Below are 15,264 nucleotides of genomic sequence, written 5' to 3'. Positions count from 1 at the left end.
CAAACTTCTTTTCTATAACTCTTTTCTTTAGAACAGTGCAATTTTTAAAACATTTCTCATTACTACAATGTGTGTGAATTTTAAAAGAAAACTTTCAGTCAGTGGTTGAATTCTAAGATTCAGAGAAATCCCATGCTTTTAAATCTTTTTGCCTCCCTGCCTTTTGGGAGAAGGAAAACAACACATTTAAAATTGAACTTATGAATCTAATATTTAACAACTTCCAATGGCACAGTACAACATATAATAACCTGTAATGGGCTTTCAGTAGAGTCTTTCATGCCCTTGCTCACCTTTACATTAGATCTACCAATGTTGAAAGATAACTGTATAGAATATGTCCACCATGGTGAAAAGCCTAAAGTGACTTGATTGTTTCATCAGTGTTTTTACATCAAACATTTTAGTGCAGGTATTGTAGTCAGCAGTGCTTGTAACTTCTTGGCAGAACCTTTGAATTGGGAAGCTACATCCACTTAGTAGACAGTTCCAAAAGGTAGCTCCTTGTCAGAGGAATCAGGTTTAAGCTCCACTGGTGATTCTACAGGGTTTTCATTGTCTATGCAGTCTGGACAGCATTTTCCTTCCAGCTTTGTGGGGCTCGAACACTCTACTGAAGGACACGTCTCCACAGTACAGGTTATTTGGCCATTCTGAAAGGTAATGTTTAAGTATTAGCACCTTTTTTTCCCCAAAACAAAAAACCAGGATGGCACAGTCTCAATATTTTTTTACAATTTTCCAGCGCGTCATATTAAATACAAGAGCTGAAAGAATGCACATGGTCTCTGTCATGCAGACATGTATAAAATGAGATGGTGTACTTATGCACACAAATAAGTGATCATTTTCCTAGTTGTAAGACCGATTTGACAGGTTTCTGAGGTTAATTAGAATGCTCACACCCAAAAAATTATTGAGGAGTTCTAACTCGTATCAAAGAAAGCATTTATCTATATAGGTTATATTCAAGTCAATATTAGATCTTGGGCCAGACATTCAAAGGTACTTGGTGCCTAAAGATGCGGAGAGTTGCCTACTGGGATTTTCAAAAACACCTAAGCAGGTGAAGCACCTAACTACCATGGGTTAGATAAAGTCCAGGAAAAAATGATACCCCCAATCCCGCAAAGACTTATCAATTTATGCAGTAGTCCAATTGAGATGAAGTAGTTCCATTCACTCCTGCGTGTAAGTCTTTTGCGGGATCAAGGCCTATCAGCTGGAATCATTAGATACAAAAAAATCAATACACAAGGATTTAGGAGTTGACGTTTTGCATACATGTATGGAGTGAAATTAAACCCTCTGCAGATGGCCCATGTTGTACATAGACACTATGAATCCCACTTAAGTCTTCTTATGCAGAGGACCTGCAAAAATACATGTGTACATCTTCAGCCTTATCTTGAGGGAGTAAGTGACTCTTAAATGGAATGTAGGCCTTATGCCAATTGTAGATTTGAGCACATGGAAGCATTATGTGCACAACAATGGCACAGCTAAAGAGTCTGAAGTCAAGAAAGATGATGAGTGGGGAATTTAGCATTTCTCTGAGGGTGGCAGAAGTGATGTCATCCATGGACAGGAAATTGATGGTGGCTGTTGCTGGACCATACATCAAAGACCTACCAAATTGCTGGGAGTCATTTTGTGTAGCCAAAACTCACCTGTTTTTCAGGTGGAAGAATGAGGAGAACTGAATTTGATTCAGAATGACATGGAACTGTTTGTGTTAAATAAACTAATCTATACATCAAGGAAATAGGCACACCAACAGGTAGGCTATTTGTGAAAAAGTGAATTTAGCACTCACAAAAAGAGAGAACCCAATTAAAGCTACCTCACTCCTTCTGTAAGTGATTTCCACTTATTCAGTATCAGAGCTAAGTTACTGCAAAATGGTATCACTAATATCAGATTTCTTCTTTGGTATGCACATTTTGCATTTAAGACGAGGTGCACATTAGACTCAATCTGAAATATTTTCTCCTTTTGTTTAGCTCTAGTTATGGCAAATGTTCACTGAATTTCTCCAGAAGACTTATGTTCCCTATTATCATTAAGCTACGGACAGTTGTGAGGCACACTTTTCTTCCTTAATTCATCATTGCAGGATGCTTCGGCTGCCATGATACCAAAGGAAAAAGAGAACTTGATAGCAGAGGGAATGTTCAGCAATGCATACCTTACAGCTACAGCTAATGCAGTCTTCCTTCATCCAGTGTTCATTTTCCTTACGCTGAATCCCATCATCATCCATGCAACCTTCCTGCCTCAGGCGAGCCTCCAGCTTGTTTATCTGCAAAAGGAGAGGGGAGAGGTGGGATTGGAAAAGGTGGAAACTAAGCTGAATGAATCATTATTCTCAATAAGAACATACATTAAAGCTCCAAAAACTTTCAGACATTTATTCAGTTTCTTACCACAAAGCTTTCATCTCAGCTTAATCAGCATTTCTATTTTTGCACAGAACACATTTGCCATTCAAAAACTACTTGATGATTAAAGTATTTTATTTCCTACTTGTATTGTAATGGATGCCTTTTGTTCAGCCCTCACAGCTCTGACACTCCCCGGGTACCTATTTCATGATGTAATTTGGATCAGTGATCAATAAGTGATGAACTTCCAGCAAAGAAGCTGTATAGCACAATGAGCCTTCTACTTTCTGGAAACTTAGGGGGCATGGGGCCCTGCCTGAGGTCACAAAAGAAATGTATCATGGTCTCATCCTTGTTCATGAGGGTCACTGGTTTGCACCACAAAGCCAACACAATTTAGCATGAATGGCAGTCACTGCTCCTTTAAAAAAGGCCTACCATTGGAATAACAAGGATGCTGATGTGTTCTGGAAGCAGCTTGCACAGAATCTCTCTCCACAGTTCTTAATGTCCAACCAGTGTTATTAGGCCACACTGGCAGGAATGCCAGATCAACAGAATGTTTAAAGAAAAGCCGGGTAAGGTAAGGTAACAGTAGCCAACTTAAGATAACTTTGTGTAATTTGGAAGGGAAAAAAGGGAAAAACCAAGTCTTCAGAAAAAATAAACATTAAAAACTGAGGCAAAATGATGAATGAAAGTGCAGTTTTATTGCCAAGGCACAGGTCTATTCTCCTCATTCTGAATGTTTCCCTCCTATTAATATTAATGACTCACTGCTACAATCTAACACAGAAAGGAGAAGTCATGCTAAATGCTCTCTGTACACATTTTTCAAACTAATTGGTGAAAAATTATATATTTTCCATTTACCATAAAGCCCTGATTCTGCGGTGGGTTCATGCTAACCAATCCCATTGCAGCGTCAGGTCATGGTTACAGTTCCTAACTTAGCCATGCCCAAGTGGTCCAAGGGAACTAGTTCTCTTATAAATGAATGACACTCAGGTCAGCTCTCTGGCTACCCCTTTGCAGGATATTGCCCTGAATCAACTGCCTGAAAGCCTCCTAACCTTTAAAACAGACTATCTGAAGAAGGCCCCAACCAGACGGAGCTACATTTGTACTGGGACCCAGCAATGCATATTGCAGTAATGACATGCACTTGTTTCAGAAATTTCAGCTGTTCTTTAGTGGGATATTGCCTGAGGGAGGACGAGGTACAAAATGAGGCGTAGGATATCCCAAGGCAATCTGGTTACAGAAAGGACCCTCTGTTTGTGTAGTTGACCCTGCCTGTATAGAAAGGCATGGAGAAGCCAGCTGTCTCCATGGTACTGTCTCATCACTTCCTGGACATGGCAGAGGGGTCTTTTAGTGATTGGAATCCTAATGTGGGGAGAAGGCAAGAACTTTGAGCTTACTCAATTCCAGTTCAGTCAAATACCGGGAACATGGACATAGGAGGAAATATAATTCTTACCTGTGGAGAATTATTCTTCACTTTTGATTAAATAAGTACCCATACTAAGCTTCAAGCATATGCTCCATGCATTATTTTACATAATATGAAAATGTACTGTACCCGAGCCTTGCTTCAAGTACATTGTTTTATATAAATAACTTCTACTTTGAAGATCAAGTGTTTCTAAATTAATAATAAAAATAGCAGCAACCAAGTGCTGTCAGACCTTTTGCACCCATTAGCTGTTCATACTTAAAAAGGGAGTGTCAATATGTTTGCCTTGATACCTGCTCATTTTTTTGACAGAAGTACTAACTTGACAGCAGACTGTGCTTTGGAGAATAATTTATCTTTGAAACCCCAAGTCACACTTAAGTGTTTTCCTAAATGGAAAGTTGAAGTTTAAAAGAGAATGAAAATGCATAAATTAATTCACAGGTTATGCAGTGTCAAACTTTTTTTAAAAATGATTTTAATTGAGGACCTCTGACTTTTTACAATTGAACGTATCTTCCTGTCCTGCTGTAACTTCTTACAAAATTCCTCTCTTGGCACCATCACAACACTATGGAAATTGACTGGAACAATGTGAATAATAAAAACCGTTAACATAGCAGTAACACACATGTACTGCATGTGTTTCATATGATACTGGAAGACTATTTTTTAGCTTGTTAGTGCTCCAGGGTAGGGTCAAACTTCTGTGTTTATACACCTCCAGCACAGTGGGACCCCAATCATGATTAGGGCCTTTGGGTTAAAACAATATAGAAATTAATAGATTCATATATTCTAAATCCAAAAGGGACCATTGTGATCATCTAGTCTGACCTCCAGAGTACCGTGAATTAATTCCTGTTTGAACTAGAGAATCTCTTTACAAAAAAAAAAAAATAATTACCCTCACTGTTAATAATCTATGCCTTATTTCTAGTCAGAGTTTGCCTTACTTCACCTCAATACTAATTTCAGTCAAACATATGACAACTTCTTTTTATTTACATGAGAAAAGTGGTTTTATTTAGCTGTAGCAAGGTTTCACAAATCTGACCCAATTGTTTGTGCAGTTGCTGTGAAACTACTGCATATCACTCTTCTACCATGGCATTCAAAAAAGAGGGGTTGTTATCAGAGTGCAAGATTAAGAAATAATCTGCATCCCATAATTACTTCAGTAATAACTAGGTTCCTTGTATTTGAGCAAAAGAAGTTTGATCTATCAGGGAGACCCTCCAATGAATCAGAATTGTCATTTGTGGGAATAACATTCCTTAAAGACAGGTTTCAGAGTAGCAGCCGTGTTAGTCTGTAATCGCAAAAAGAAAAGTACTTGTGGCACCTTAGAGACTAACAAATCTCCCCACTGTATTTTCCACTGAATGCATCCGATGAAGTGACATGTAGCTCATGAAAGCTTATGCTCAAATAAATTAGTTAGTCTCTAAGGTGCCACAAGTACTTTTCTTTATTCCTTAAAGAAAAAGCAAAAAAGACAACAACATGGAAATATACCTCCAGCTACTGAGCTGAATCTCCCACACTAGTGGTTTTAATTACAGCAAAAATAAGAATTCTGCAGTCAACCACTTAGATCCAAAACTGTAACGCATAGTTTATGAGAAATCTATGGCAACAGTTCTATCCTTATATAAAATAAAATTCTTTTCACGCTTTAACAGGTACTAAATGGATTTAGTGATGTTTTGATAAATTTCAAACATATTTCTGCATCACTGCAATCATCAAAATATTGAGCTGTTAAATCAATGTCTGCCAGCTGCATACTGTATGTGCAAAAGGGTGGAAAATCTGTCGGAGTACTCTGTAGGAAAACGGAAGAACTTGGGGGGGGGGAGAATTATCTACTGATACTCTGTTTTGTCCTATTGTTAAATTTTATGATATTTTTAAAATAAAAAGATAAATAACTGCTGGGTGTCAGAGCCATCTGTTCACAGGCCATGTGCCTATGCCAGAGAGGGGTGAAGACGGAACTACAACAATGCTGTTACAACAGTACCATGTGACCAGGGCTTCCCACACCTACTGCCCTAGAACCTCTGGAAAGGAAAGTTCTGCAGTGAAGTAATGCTCCACTTGAGTTAATAGAGCCTCAGACTATTAAGTGCCTTCCCCAAATGGTGGATCTATCTAGGCACCTGTCCCCATCAACCCACACAATGTGTAGATCTTCAATTCAGCTGAGGGCTCTCGGCAGGGTCTGAGGCTGGGATGGGCGAAGCCAGGAGGTGGGTTTTACCACAAAGAAAGCAGGTATGATCCAGCATATATACAATACAGTCTTTACATCAATTAAACAAGGTGTCATTAGTTTGAGACAGAAGCCAAATAAATCACAGCTCCTGAGAGATGATTTTCTCCATCACATTTTAAGCACGGTAACCATTAAATACTGACATGCATATGACAGAGCTTTGAAGGGAACTATAAGGTTATAGGTTTCAGAGTAGCAACCATGTTAGTCTGTATTCGCAAAAAGAAAAGGAGTACTTGTGGCACCTTAGAGACTAACCAATTTATTTGAGCATAAGCTTTCGTGAGCTACAGCTCACTTCATCGGAAAAGCAGGCAGCACACAAGTTATATTATGATGTATAAGCATCATGAAGAACATTAGGTGTAGGTAACGCAGTATGTGCTCTTAATTTTCACAGTGTCCCTCGCTGGTTATCAAATTGTATTGTAGCACAGGTTATCTGTGGAGAATTCTCATTTGGATGTTGAGGTACCAGGTGTTAAGGACTCATTAGACTACTCAACTGCTACAACCAGATATAGTGAGATTGCTGAGGACCCTGTACCAACCACTACAGTGGACTTGGAAGTTAAGCCTCCAGACACAGTTGTATTATCAGAAAGCCCTTCTGCACCTGCTATTGATCAAGGGCCAAAGTTGTTTCCACTGTACCATTCCAGAAGATCTCCTAAATCTAGAGACAGTGTGGACTTGTAGCAGTAAGGCAATTATTCCATAGAGCAGAATAAGCCCTTGTAATTGCCGGACGATTAGAGTAGGCTACCTCAACCTCTTAGTTAGGATGTTTTGTTTTGTAGCTACAATGTTAATGTTTTGAGTTTATTATTAGTAATATTTTTAAAGGGGTGGAGAGTAATGCTGTAGGTATTTTTGTTACGCTTATTGCCAACTGGTAGCCAATGTGATTAGAGTTATTTGCTGTTGGAAGCCCTAAGACTGTACTGAGCATGCTCCAGTGTGTAGAGTGGTGGTGGTGGGGGGGAAGGACGTGAAGCTGTTTTTCCAAGATGGAGGCCAATTAGTTACTTGTACGAGAATTAATTATTCCTTTTTCCCATTCTAATCTGTTTTGGGTCTCCATATACTTCAGGAATCTACTACTTTAAATTATAGCTCATAATAATATACAAATAGACAGGCAGTATCATCCAGTGAATAAGACACTGAGAGGGGAATAAAAGAACTGGGTTTTATTCTGGTTCTGACACTGATTTACTGTGTGACCTTGGCCAGTTCACTTTGCCTCTGAGCTTCAGTTTCCTCATTTGTAAAACAAGTATAGTTGTCCTTTACCTGCCTTTGTAAGGCAGTTTGAAATCCCCTGAAGAATAATGCTCCGTAAGCACTAATTTTTATTGTTCTACAACTGGTAAAATTGTTCATTGGTGAATAGGAGTTTATGGACTGCAGATTTACTCCATTTTCATACATTGCATGACCCAGCCCTTGAGTAGCTGCATTCTTCAGGGGTAAAATCCTCTCATATATTGAGAGGTCAGGAACAGACAATAGGAGATCTTTTGCTGCTCTCATGTACAGATGGAGAAGAGGAGAGGTCATGCAGGGTGATCATTACAGCTCTTCTGTAATGTTTTCTCTCTAGGTAATTATACCACATCCATCATAATACGATCTGAGCTCTCTCTCGCAGCATATGCAGAGGGGGTTTTGTGGGTGGGCAGGAGCAGTGACAGGGGCATGATAAGTGAGTAAACCTCTTGCACAGATCCAATGGCAGGCAACCACATGGTAGGGTGGGGGCCAACTGGAGAAGCAATTGCAACCTGTCCTCATAGGTGTTTGTGCCTTTGAGCTGGGAGGATTTCATCTCATGTAGTATGCCTGAGCCAAACCTGTTTATTTGGCCTTTACAGCAGGGACAAGGGTTTCTCCTACAATTAGAAATAGTTCACTATCAACAGTCGTCATACTGCAATGCAATTTGTACCTGTGCATGACACTAAATCCTCTTTTAAAATGAGCATGTGTATTTGTGTAACACCGACAGACCCTGGTCATTGGCGGGTGAGATCGAACCTGACACTGCTGAAGCTTAATGCTTCAGTCACCTGGCTGTTAGCTAAGGCTGTAGCAGACTCATTAATCTCTAAGTGATCTCGGTGCCACTAGAGGGGACAGAGCATCACACCCAGGAGGTGGGTGCGTTACATACTTACCCTAGCTGAGAAAGCATGTTCCGAGCTTCAGAGACTTCCTAGTTGAAATCCCAGATGAGTCCCCACTTGTAACACTGACAGATCCTGGTCCTTGTCGGGCGGGATCAAACCTGGGACCTCTGAAGCTTAGTGCACGAGCCTCCACTGCATAAGCTAAAAGCCACATGGCTGTTAGCTAAGGCTGTAGCAGACTCATTAATCTCTAAGTGGTGCCACTAGAAGGGATGGAACACCACACCCAAAAGGCATGTGGGTTACATTTGCACCCTGATGGATATCTACATATCCAGTTGACATTAAGGCTCTACCTATATAATAGATGCATATTTTCACTCAAGGCATGAAAATAGCATTTTCTCTCTTTGTGGCAAAAGACCACTTTTGGCATTTTCTACAGTGTGCGTCTGAATTCTCTCTCCTTAAATATCATGTTATAAATTTCACGGAACCCTATCATCCAGCTGATTCTGAACCACATCACACTTGTTATTCTTTTCTATATCATATATTTTATTGCAACACTGTTGTCTTAGCCCTTGAGAAGATGCCCTACAGAGAAAACAAACGTGTTGTGTAAAAGGGAAAAGGTGGAAAAGAGGCAAATGAGAAGATTAAGTTCTCACATGAACACTCTCCATCAATTTAAACTGTAATCCTGCCTCATCTGTTTTTGTTTGCTGAAGATCTCATTAAAACTGTGCATCAATGTGTTTCTTTAATGATGAAATACTATTTAATTTTCTCTTTTCCTTCAACAGAGGTTTATCTATTATCTAACATATTCCTGTTCAAACTAAAGAATGTCTTTCTACAAAAGGAAATCAAATTTGCAAATCTGTCTATATCATATTCCAAATAACTGTAAACCCCCTGGAGACAGGGGACTCCAGATATTTGCAGTTAACGTAATATTTGAGCTTCAGTTGTTTCAAAATCCATAAAAACAAACTGCCCCAGAAAGGAATCAAGTGCCATTTTCCCATCTTACAATAACATGACTAAGAGGTTGCTCAAAGGCACAGTACTGACTAGAACCCAGGTCTCTAACTATCAGATGGCAGATCCAAATCTTATACACTCAGCCACAGTGACTCTCAAAATACCAACTCAATGTGCTTGGCTGTCATGTACTCTCCGCTCTAACTAGTGTACACCACATTCCCAAAGGTAGGAATAAGCTCCATGATTCTTGAGCTCCAACATTCTACTGCAACCTAGTTGTGTAGTTGTGTAACCCACTAGCAAAGTGTGTGATTACCATCCAATGTAGTGATTGGCTCCCATAAAGAATACCAGTTAGTCCATTAGTGCAGGTACGAGAGGTCTGTACTGGGGATCTGAAGGCCCAGGGTTCGAACCACGTTGATGAGCTACGATTCTTATGGTTGCGCATGATGGAATCTGTTTTTCCTATTTTTTTAAAAAACAAGACCAAAAAGCAAAAGCTGCACAGTGAGAAAGCATCGTTAGTAGATTTCTAGTTAAAATTAACAAAACAGAGGAGTTCCACATTTTGGTTATTTGTCACACATTTTGATAGATTTAACAGTTGAGAGGTATGAGCATACCATGTGATTTAGGTAACCAATCACACAGACTACCAAATGTTGATTATGGGATAATCTAAGGAAGATTTTAGGGCTGTCTAGTGATTAAAAAAATTAATTGTGCAATTAATCGCGCTGTTAAACAATCATAGAATACCATTTATTTAAATATTTTTGTACGTTTTCTACATTTTCAAATATATTGATATCAATTACAACACAGAATACAAAGTGCGCAATGCTCACTTTATATTTATTTTTGATTAAAAGTATTTGCACTATAAAAAAACAAAAGAAACAGTATTTTTCAATTCACTTAATACAAGTACTGTAGTGCAATCTCTTTATCATGAAAGTTGAATGTACAAATGTAGAATTATGTACAAAAAAACCTGCATTCAAAAATAAAACAATGTAAAATTTTAGACCCTGCAAGTCCACTCAGTCCTACTTCTTGTTCAGCCAATCGCTCAGACAAACAAGTTTGTTTACATTTGCAGGAGATAGTACTGCCCGCTTCTTGTTTACAATGTCATCTGAAAGAGAGAACATGCATTTTCATGGCACTTTTGGTGCCAGCCTCGCAAGCTGTTTACATGCCAGATGTGCTAAAGATTCATATCTCTCTTCATGCTTCAACCACCATTCCAGAGGACATGCGTCCATACTGATGACGGGTTCCCTCTCAGATTTTGGAAGGCACTTCAGATTCTTAAACCTTGCGTTGAGTGCTGAAGCTATCTCACATTGGTGCCTCCTTTGCGTTTTGTGAAATCGGCAGTGAAACTGTTCTTAAAATGAACATGTGCTGGGACATCATCTGAGACTGCTATACATGAAATATATGGCAGAATGTAGGTAAAACAGAGCAGGGGACAAAATTCCACCCCCAGGAGTTCAGTCACAAATTTAATTAATGCATTTTTTTAAAATGAGATCCATCAGCATGGAAACTTGTCCTCTGGAATGGTGGCTGAAGCATGAAGGGGCATACGAATGTTTAGCATATCTGGCACGTAAATACCTTGCAATGCTGGCTACAAAAGTGCCATGAAAATGTGTGTTTTCACTTTCAGGTGACATTGTAAATAAGTATCAGAGGGGTAGCCGTGTTAGTCTGGATCTGTAAAAGCAGCAGAGTCCCGTGGCACCTTATAGACTAACAGACGTATTGGAGCATAAGCTTTCGTGGGTGAATACCCACTTCATCGGATGCAAGTAAATAAGAGGGCAGCATTATCTCCTGTAAATATAAACAAACTTGTTCATCTTAGCGATTGGCTGAACAAGAAGTAGGACTGAGTGGACTTGTATGCTCTGAAGTTTTACATCATTTTGTTTTTGAGCACAGTTATGTAGCAAAAAAATTTACATTTGTAAGTTGCACTTTCACGACAAAGATTGCACAACAGTACTTGTATGCGGTGAATTGAAAAATACTATTTCTTTTGTTTATCATTTTACAGTGCAAATATTTGTAATAAAAATAATATACACCCTGATTTCAGTTACAGCACAGAATACAATATATATGAAAATGTAGAAAAACATCCAAAATATTAAATAAATTTCAATTGGTATTCTATTGTTTAACAGTGCAATTAAAACTATGATTAATCGCGATTAATTTTTTTAATCGTGATTCATATTTTTTGAGTTAATCGTGTGAATTAATGGTGATTAATCAACAGCCCAAGAGGATTTACTACAAAACAGTTTATGAAAAATCCATATGCTCAAATATGTTAATAAATACTATTTGTCAAATAATTACAGACAATTTCTAGGGAATCACAATCTATCTGCGAACAATTCAAGAATAGCAAAAAGGGCAAAAAGCCAAAGAATTAATCTTAAGAAACGGGACTGCAATTAAGCTATAAATGATTGATTTTTGGTGACTCTCTTTAGGCACAATCCTTGCCACTGATTTCAGTAGGAGTTACGGGCCCCATTCTGCTATAACTGATTTCAATGGGAGTTTTTTGCTATTGGCTTTGGTGTAATGATTGGATACCACAGGCCAGATTGTGAGAGGCCCTTGGACGTGTGCATAAGAGAGAAGGTTATGCAAGAAGCCTTCTTCTCTTCTGTGGGTGTGCAATCAGCTGTGTCTGTATTACTCTCTTCATTCCTTATGCTTTGTGGAACGTGGAAGTGCTTGTTCCTGATCCTCCATACTCCTCCACCCAAGAAGCAGAATCGGACAATGTAGGAGGAGGCATGTTTTTTTTGCCTTGCCCATAGAGCTCCCCACTGGACGAAATGGACGGAGTACTCTGCACAACCCTCATGTACAAGCTGGAAGAGCCTATATCTCCTTGAAGCACAATGGCAAAAATGCTACAAGTTAGCCCTATATGTTTGTGGGAGCAAGTTGCCCTACACCATGGAATGGTTGTGCCTTAGAAACTTTGTTAGTGTCCTTCTGTAGCATCTCTGTTACTGTGTGAGGTTACAGTGGAGAGGCAGAATCTTCTCCAAAGTGAAAGCTGATTTCAATTCCTCCTTGTATCGTAAGAACAAGATAAAAAAGAAAGCCCTTGTGTTTGGATATTTATCACTATGCTAGGATTAGTTCTGATCATGTTGGAGTAAGCAGTATAAAGAATTAAAAGTCTCCAAAACTGCTCCTTTTCAAAATTTCTGAATGTTTCTTTACATCCTGTGACAAAGTTCCTCCTCTACTTTGGTGGGTCTTGCGCTTATTGGCAGATTTGCTCGCCTTGGAGCTTCACGGTAGCCCTCAATTTGGCCGTTTTCGTGAACCCACAGTCCAGGTCAACTCCTCCTGTGTCTGACCAGGAGTTGGGCGGTTTGGGGGGAACCCGGGCCCGCCCTCTACTCCGGGTTCCAGCCCAGGGCCCTGTGGAATGCAGCTGTCTAGAGTGCCTCCTGGAACAGCTGTGCAACAGCTACAACTCCCTAGGCTACTTCCCCAAGGCCTCCTCCCAACACCTTCTTTATCCTCACCATAGAACCTTCCTCCTGGTGTCTGATAATGCTTGTACACCTCAGTCCTCCAACAGTCCGCGTTCTCACTCTCAGCTCCTCGCGCCTCTTGCTCCCAGCTCCTTACACGTGCACCACAAAGTGAAGTGAGCTCCTTTTTTTAAACCCAGGTGCCCTGATTATCCTGCCTTAATTGATTCTAGCAGCTTCTTGATTGGCTGCAGGTGTTCTAATCAGCCTGTCTGTCTTAATTGTCTCCAGAAGGTTCCTGATTGTTCTGGAACCTTCCCTGTTACCTTACCCAGGGAAAAGGGACCTATTTAACCTGGGGCTAATATATCTGCCTTCTATTACTCTTCTGTAGCCATCTGGCCCGACCCTGTCACAATCCTTTTATCAGAATCATATTCTATCACATCATTCTAAACATAGGTACTGGATAACCACTGGTAGCTTCACTGTTGTTTTTTAAACTAAATACAGAGCTTAAGTGTCATGTATATATAGATGCAGAGAGATTATATTAGATATTGACAGTGACTTTTGTAAAAAGAGAAGGAATAGTAAAACATGCTGCCATTATTTGAAAAGCAGACATGATTCTCCACCACTGAAATTGATGGAGAAAAGAAAAAGCTGATAGAAATATACCCTATGTAGCCATCAAAAAATTTCCTAATCGAAAGCCCCTTGAAATCAATTAAAAGACTTCCACTGACTTCAGTGGGCATTGGATCAGACCCTCAATGGTTAAAATATAGATTTTGGAGTGAAATATTGCTTGTTCACCTGTAGACCGACTACCAAACACTGATACTGTGCTATCATAGAATCATAGAAATGTGGGGCTGGAAGGGACCTTGAGAAGTCATCAAGTCCAGCCCCCTGCACTGTGGCAGGACAAAGTAAACCTAACTGATTGGTATTTGTCCAACTTGTTTTCAAAAGCTTCCGGTGATGGGAACTCCATGAACCTCCCTTGGAATCCTATTCCAGAGCTTAACTACCCTTACAGTTAGAAAGTTTTTCCTAATATCAAACTTAAATCTCCCTTCTTGCAGGTTAAGCCCATTCTATATCCTTTTTGCCTCTTTTTGAAAGTAATTGTAAAGAAGATTTCACAAATTATCTGTGCAATGACAGCCAGATTTGGAGGCTGACTGAAAACTATGCAGGGAAATAGCAAATGTGTTTCATTTGACAAAATTGGGGTGTATTTCATTACATAACTTGGGAGGAGAAAGCTGGCATCTATGGAAGAATGGAAATTTCTTGGTGTGCTGTGTCGTATTTCCTCCAAACAGTCTCACAACACATAGTTCCATTTTAATTCTCCTCCCGCTGCCTTTCAGCAAAAGGTGGATTCTGGTTATCAATTCTCTGTATGTCAGTTTTGAATGAGTTTGGTATTTCAGTTAACAAGAAATAAATGAAGATGAGATTACATATGGCACACTCTTGGGTGTATAATCAATATCCCTACTATATACCTTCCATAATAAACTGTATTATGTTAATACGGGCCTGTGAACTGTTAGTTGCTTATAAGCAGATAAACTGAAAGTGTGCATTCACTTATCCTAAACATATTTCTCTTTACTAATATGCAGGTACAGAACATACAACATATCATTACATATATGTTTCACCACTAGTAGGCTGAGAAGTTGCACAGCTGAAATTGCACACTAGAAATCACTGATGTAAGTATGTGTTCTTCATTTAGGTTCAAATACTCTCATCCGCAGAGAATTCAAGTTCATTTTCTTTATGCAGTGGTTCTTTGTGTGATACAGAACATACCTCTCCTATGACTGGAGGATTTTCTGTGACAGCTGTGACCCCAACACAGGACAAAGGTTGGCTGGTATATCCACTAGCCATGTGCTTCCCCAATCCACATTTGGTGTGGAATCTTGGCCTCAATGGGTGAACTCAATGAGCATTATGCCATTGATTTGACTGCAGCTAGGATTTCACCCCTGGTTTTCTGTCTTGCAGGTCATACTGCCAGTCACTGCTTTCACGGCTGGTAGAAACTTGGGAAATTTCACTTTCTTCCACCACTCATATGAAAATGTACCACTGACACATACTAGTTGGGCAAAAAAGAATTTCCCAATATTATTAGACTGTAAGTCAAAAATAATAGCAGTAATAATCGTAAAAGTTTTTTAAAATAGTACCTATCAAGTCCCCTAATGCTCCAAGTGAGCTACATCATCATGAAAATGAATTAAAATAGAAGACAAATATAATTTAGAAAGCCCTTAAAATTCAAATAGATAATGCTTCTGAGGATTAGAAAACACAAATATTTAATCACCTACAGTCAGAATAGTATAAATGTAAAGCCATCTTCAATGGGCCAAAAATGAAAGCTTTTCAAATGAAGCTGCCTTGAAATGCAGATTGTATATTATTACACAGTTTCAGGTACATGTATTCATGATTACTATGG

General features: G+C 39.3%; 1 protein-coding gene across 1 annotated transcript in view; it reads right to left on the bottom strand.

Moving 5' to 3' along the window:
* Nucleotides 1-476: 476 nt before the first annotated feature.
* The window catches only part of PXDNL (peroxidasin like), a 267,071-nt gene continuing 252,283 nt past the window's right edge, over nt 477-15,264 (bottom strand). Inside the window, exons 22-23 of the mRNA XM_074943098.1 lie at nt 2,189-2,302; nt 477-653 (exon numbers count right to left, since the gene is read on the bottom strand). Of these exons, the coding sequence (XP_074799199.1) occupies nt 477-653; nt 2,189-2,302 (291 nt within the window). The remainder of the gene's footprint in view (nt 654-2,188; nt 2,303-15,264) is intronic.

The sequence above is a fragment of the Natator depressus genome, chromosome 2 (genome assembly GCF_965152275.1).
Source record: "Natator depressus isolate rNatDep1 chromosome 2, rNatDep2.hap1, whole genome shotgun sequence".
NCBI lineage: Eukaryota > Metazoa > Chordata > Testudines > Cheloniidae > Natator > Natator depressus.
The sequence above is the reverse complement of the archived record's forward strand: the minus strand, read 5'-3'. Positions and strand labels throughout refer to the sequence as shown.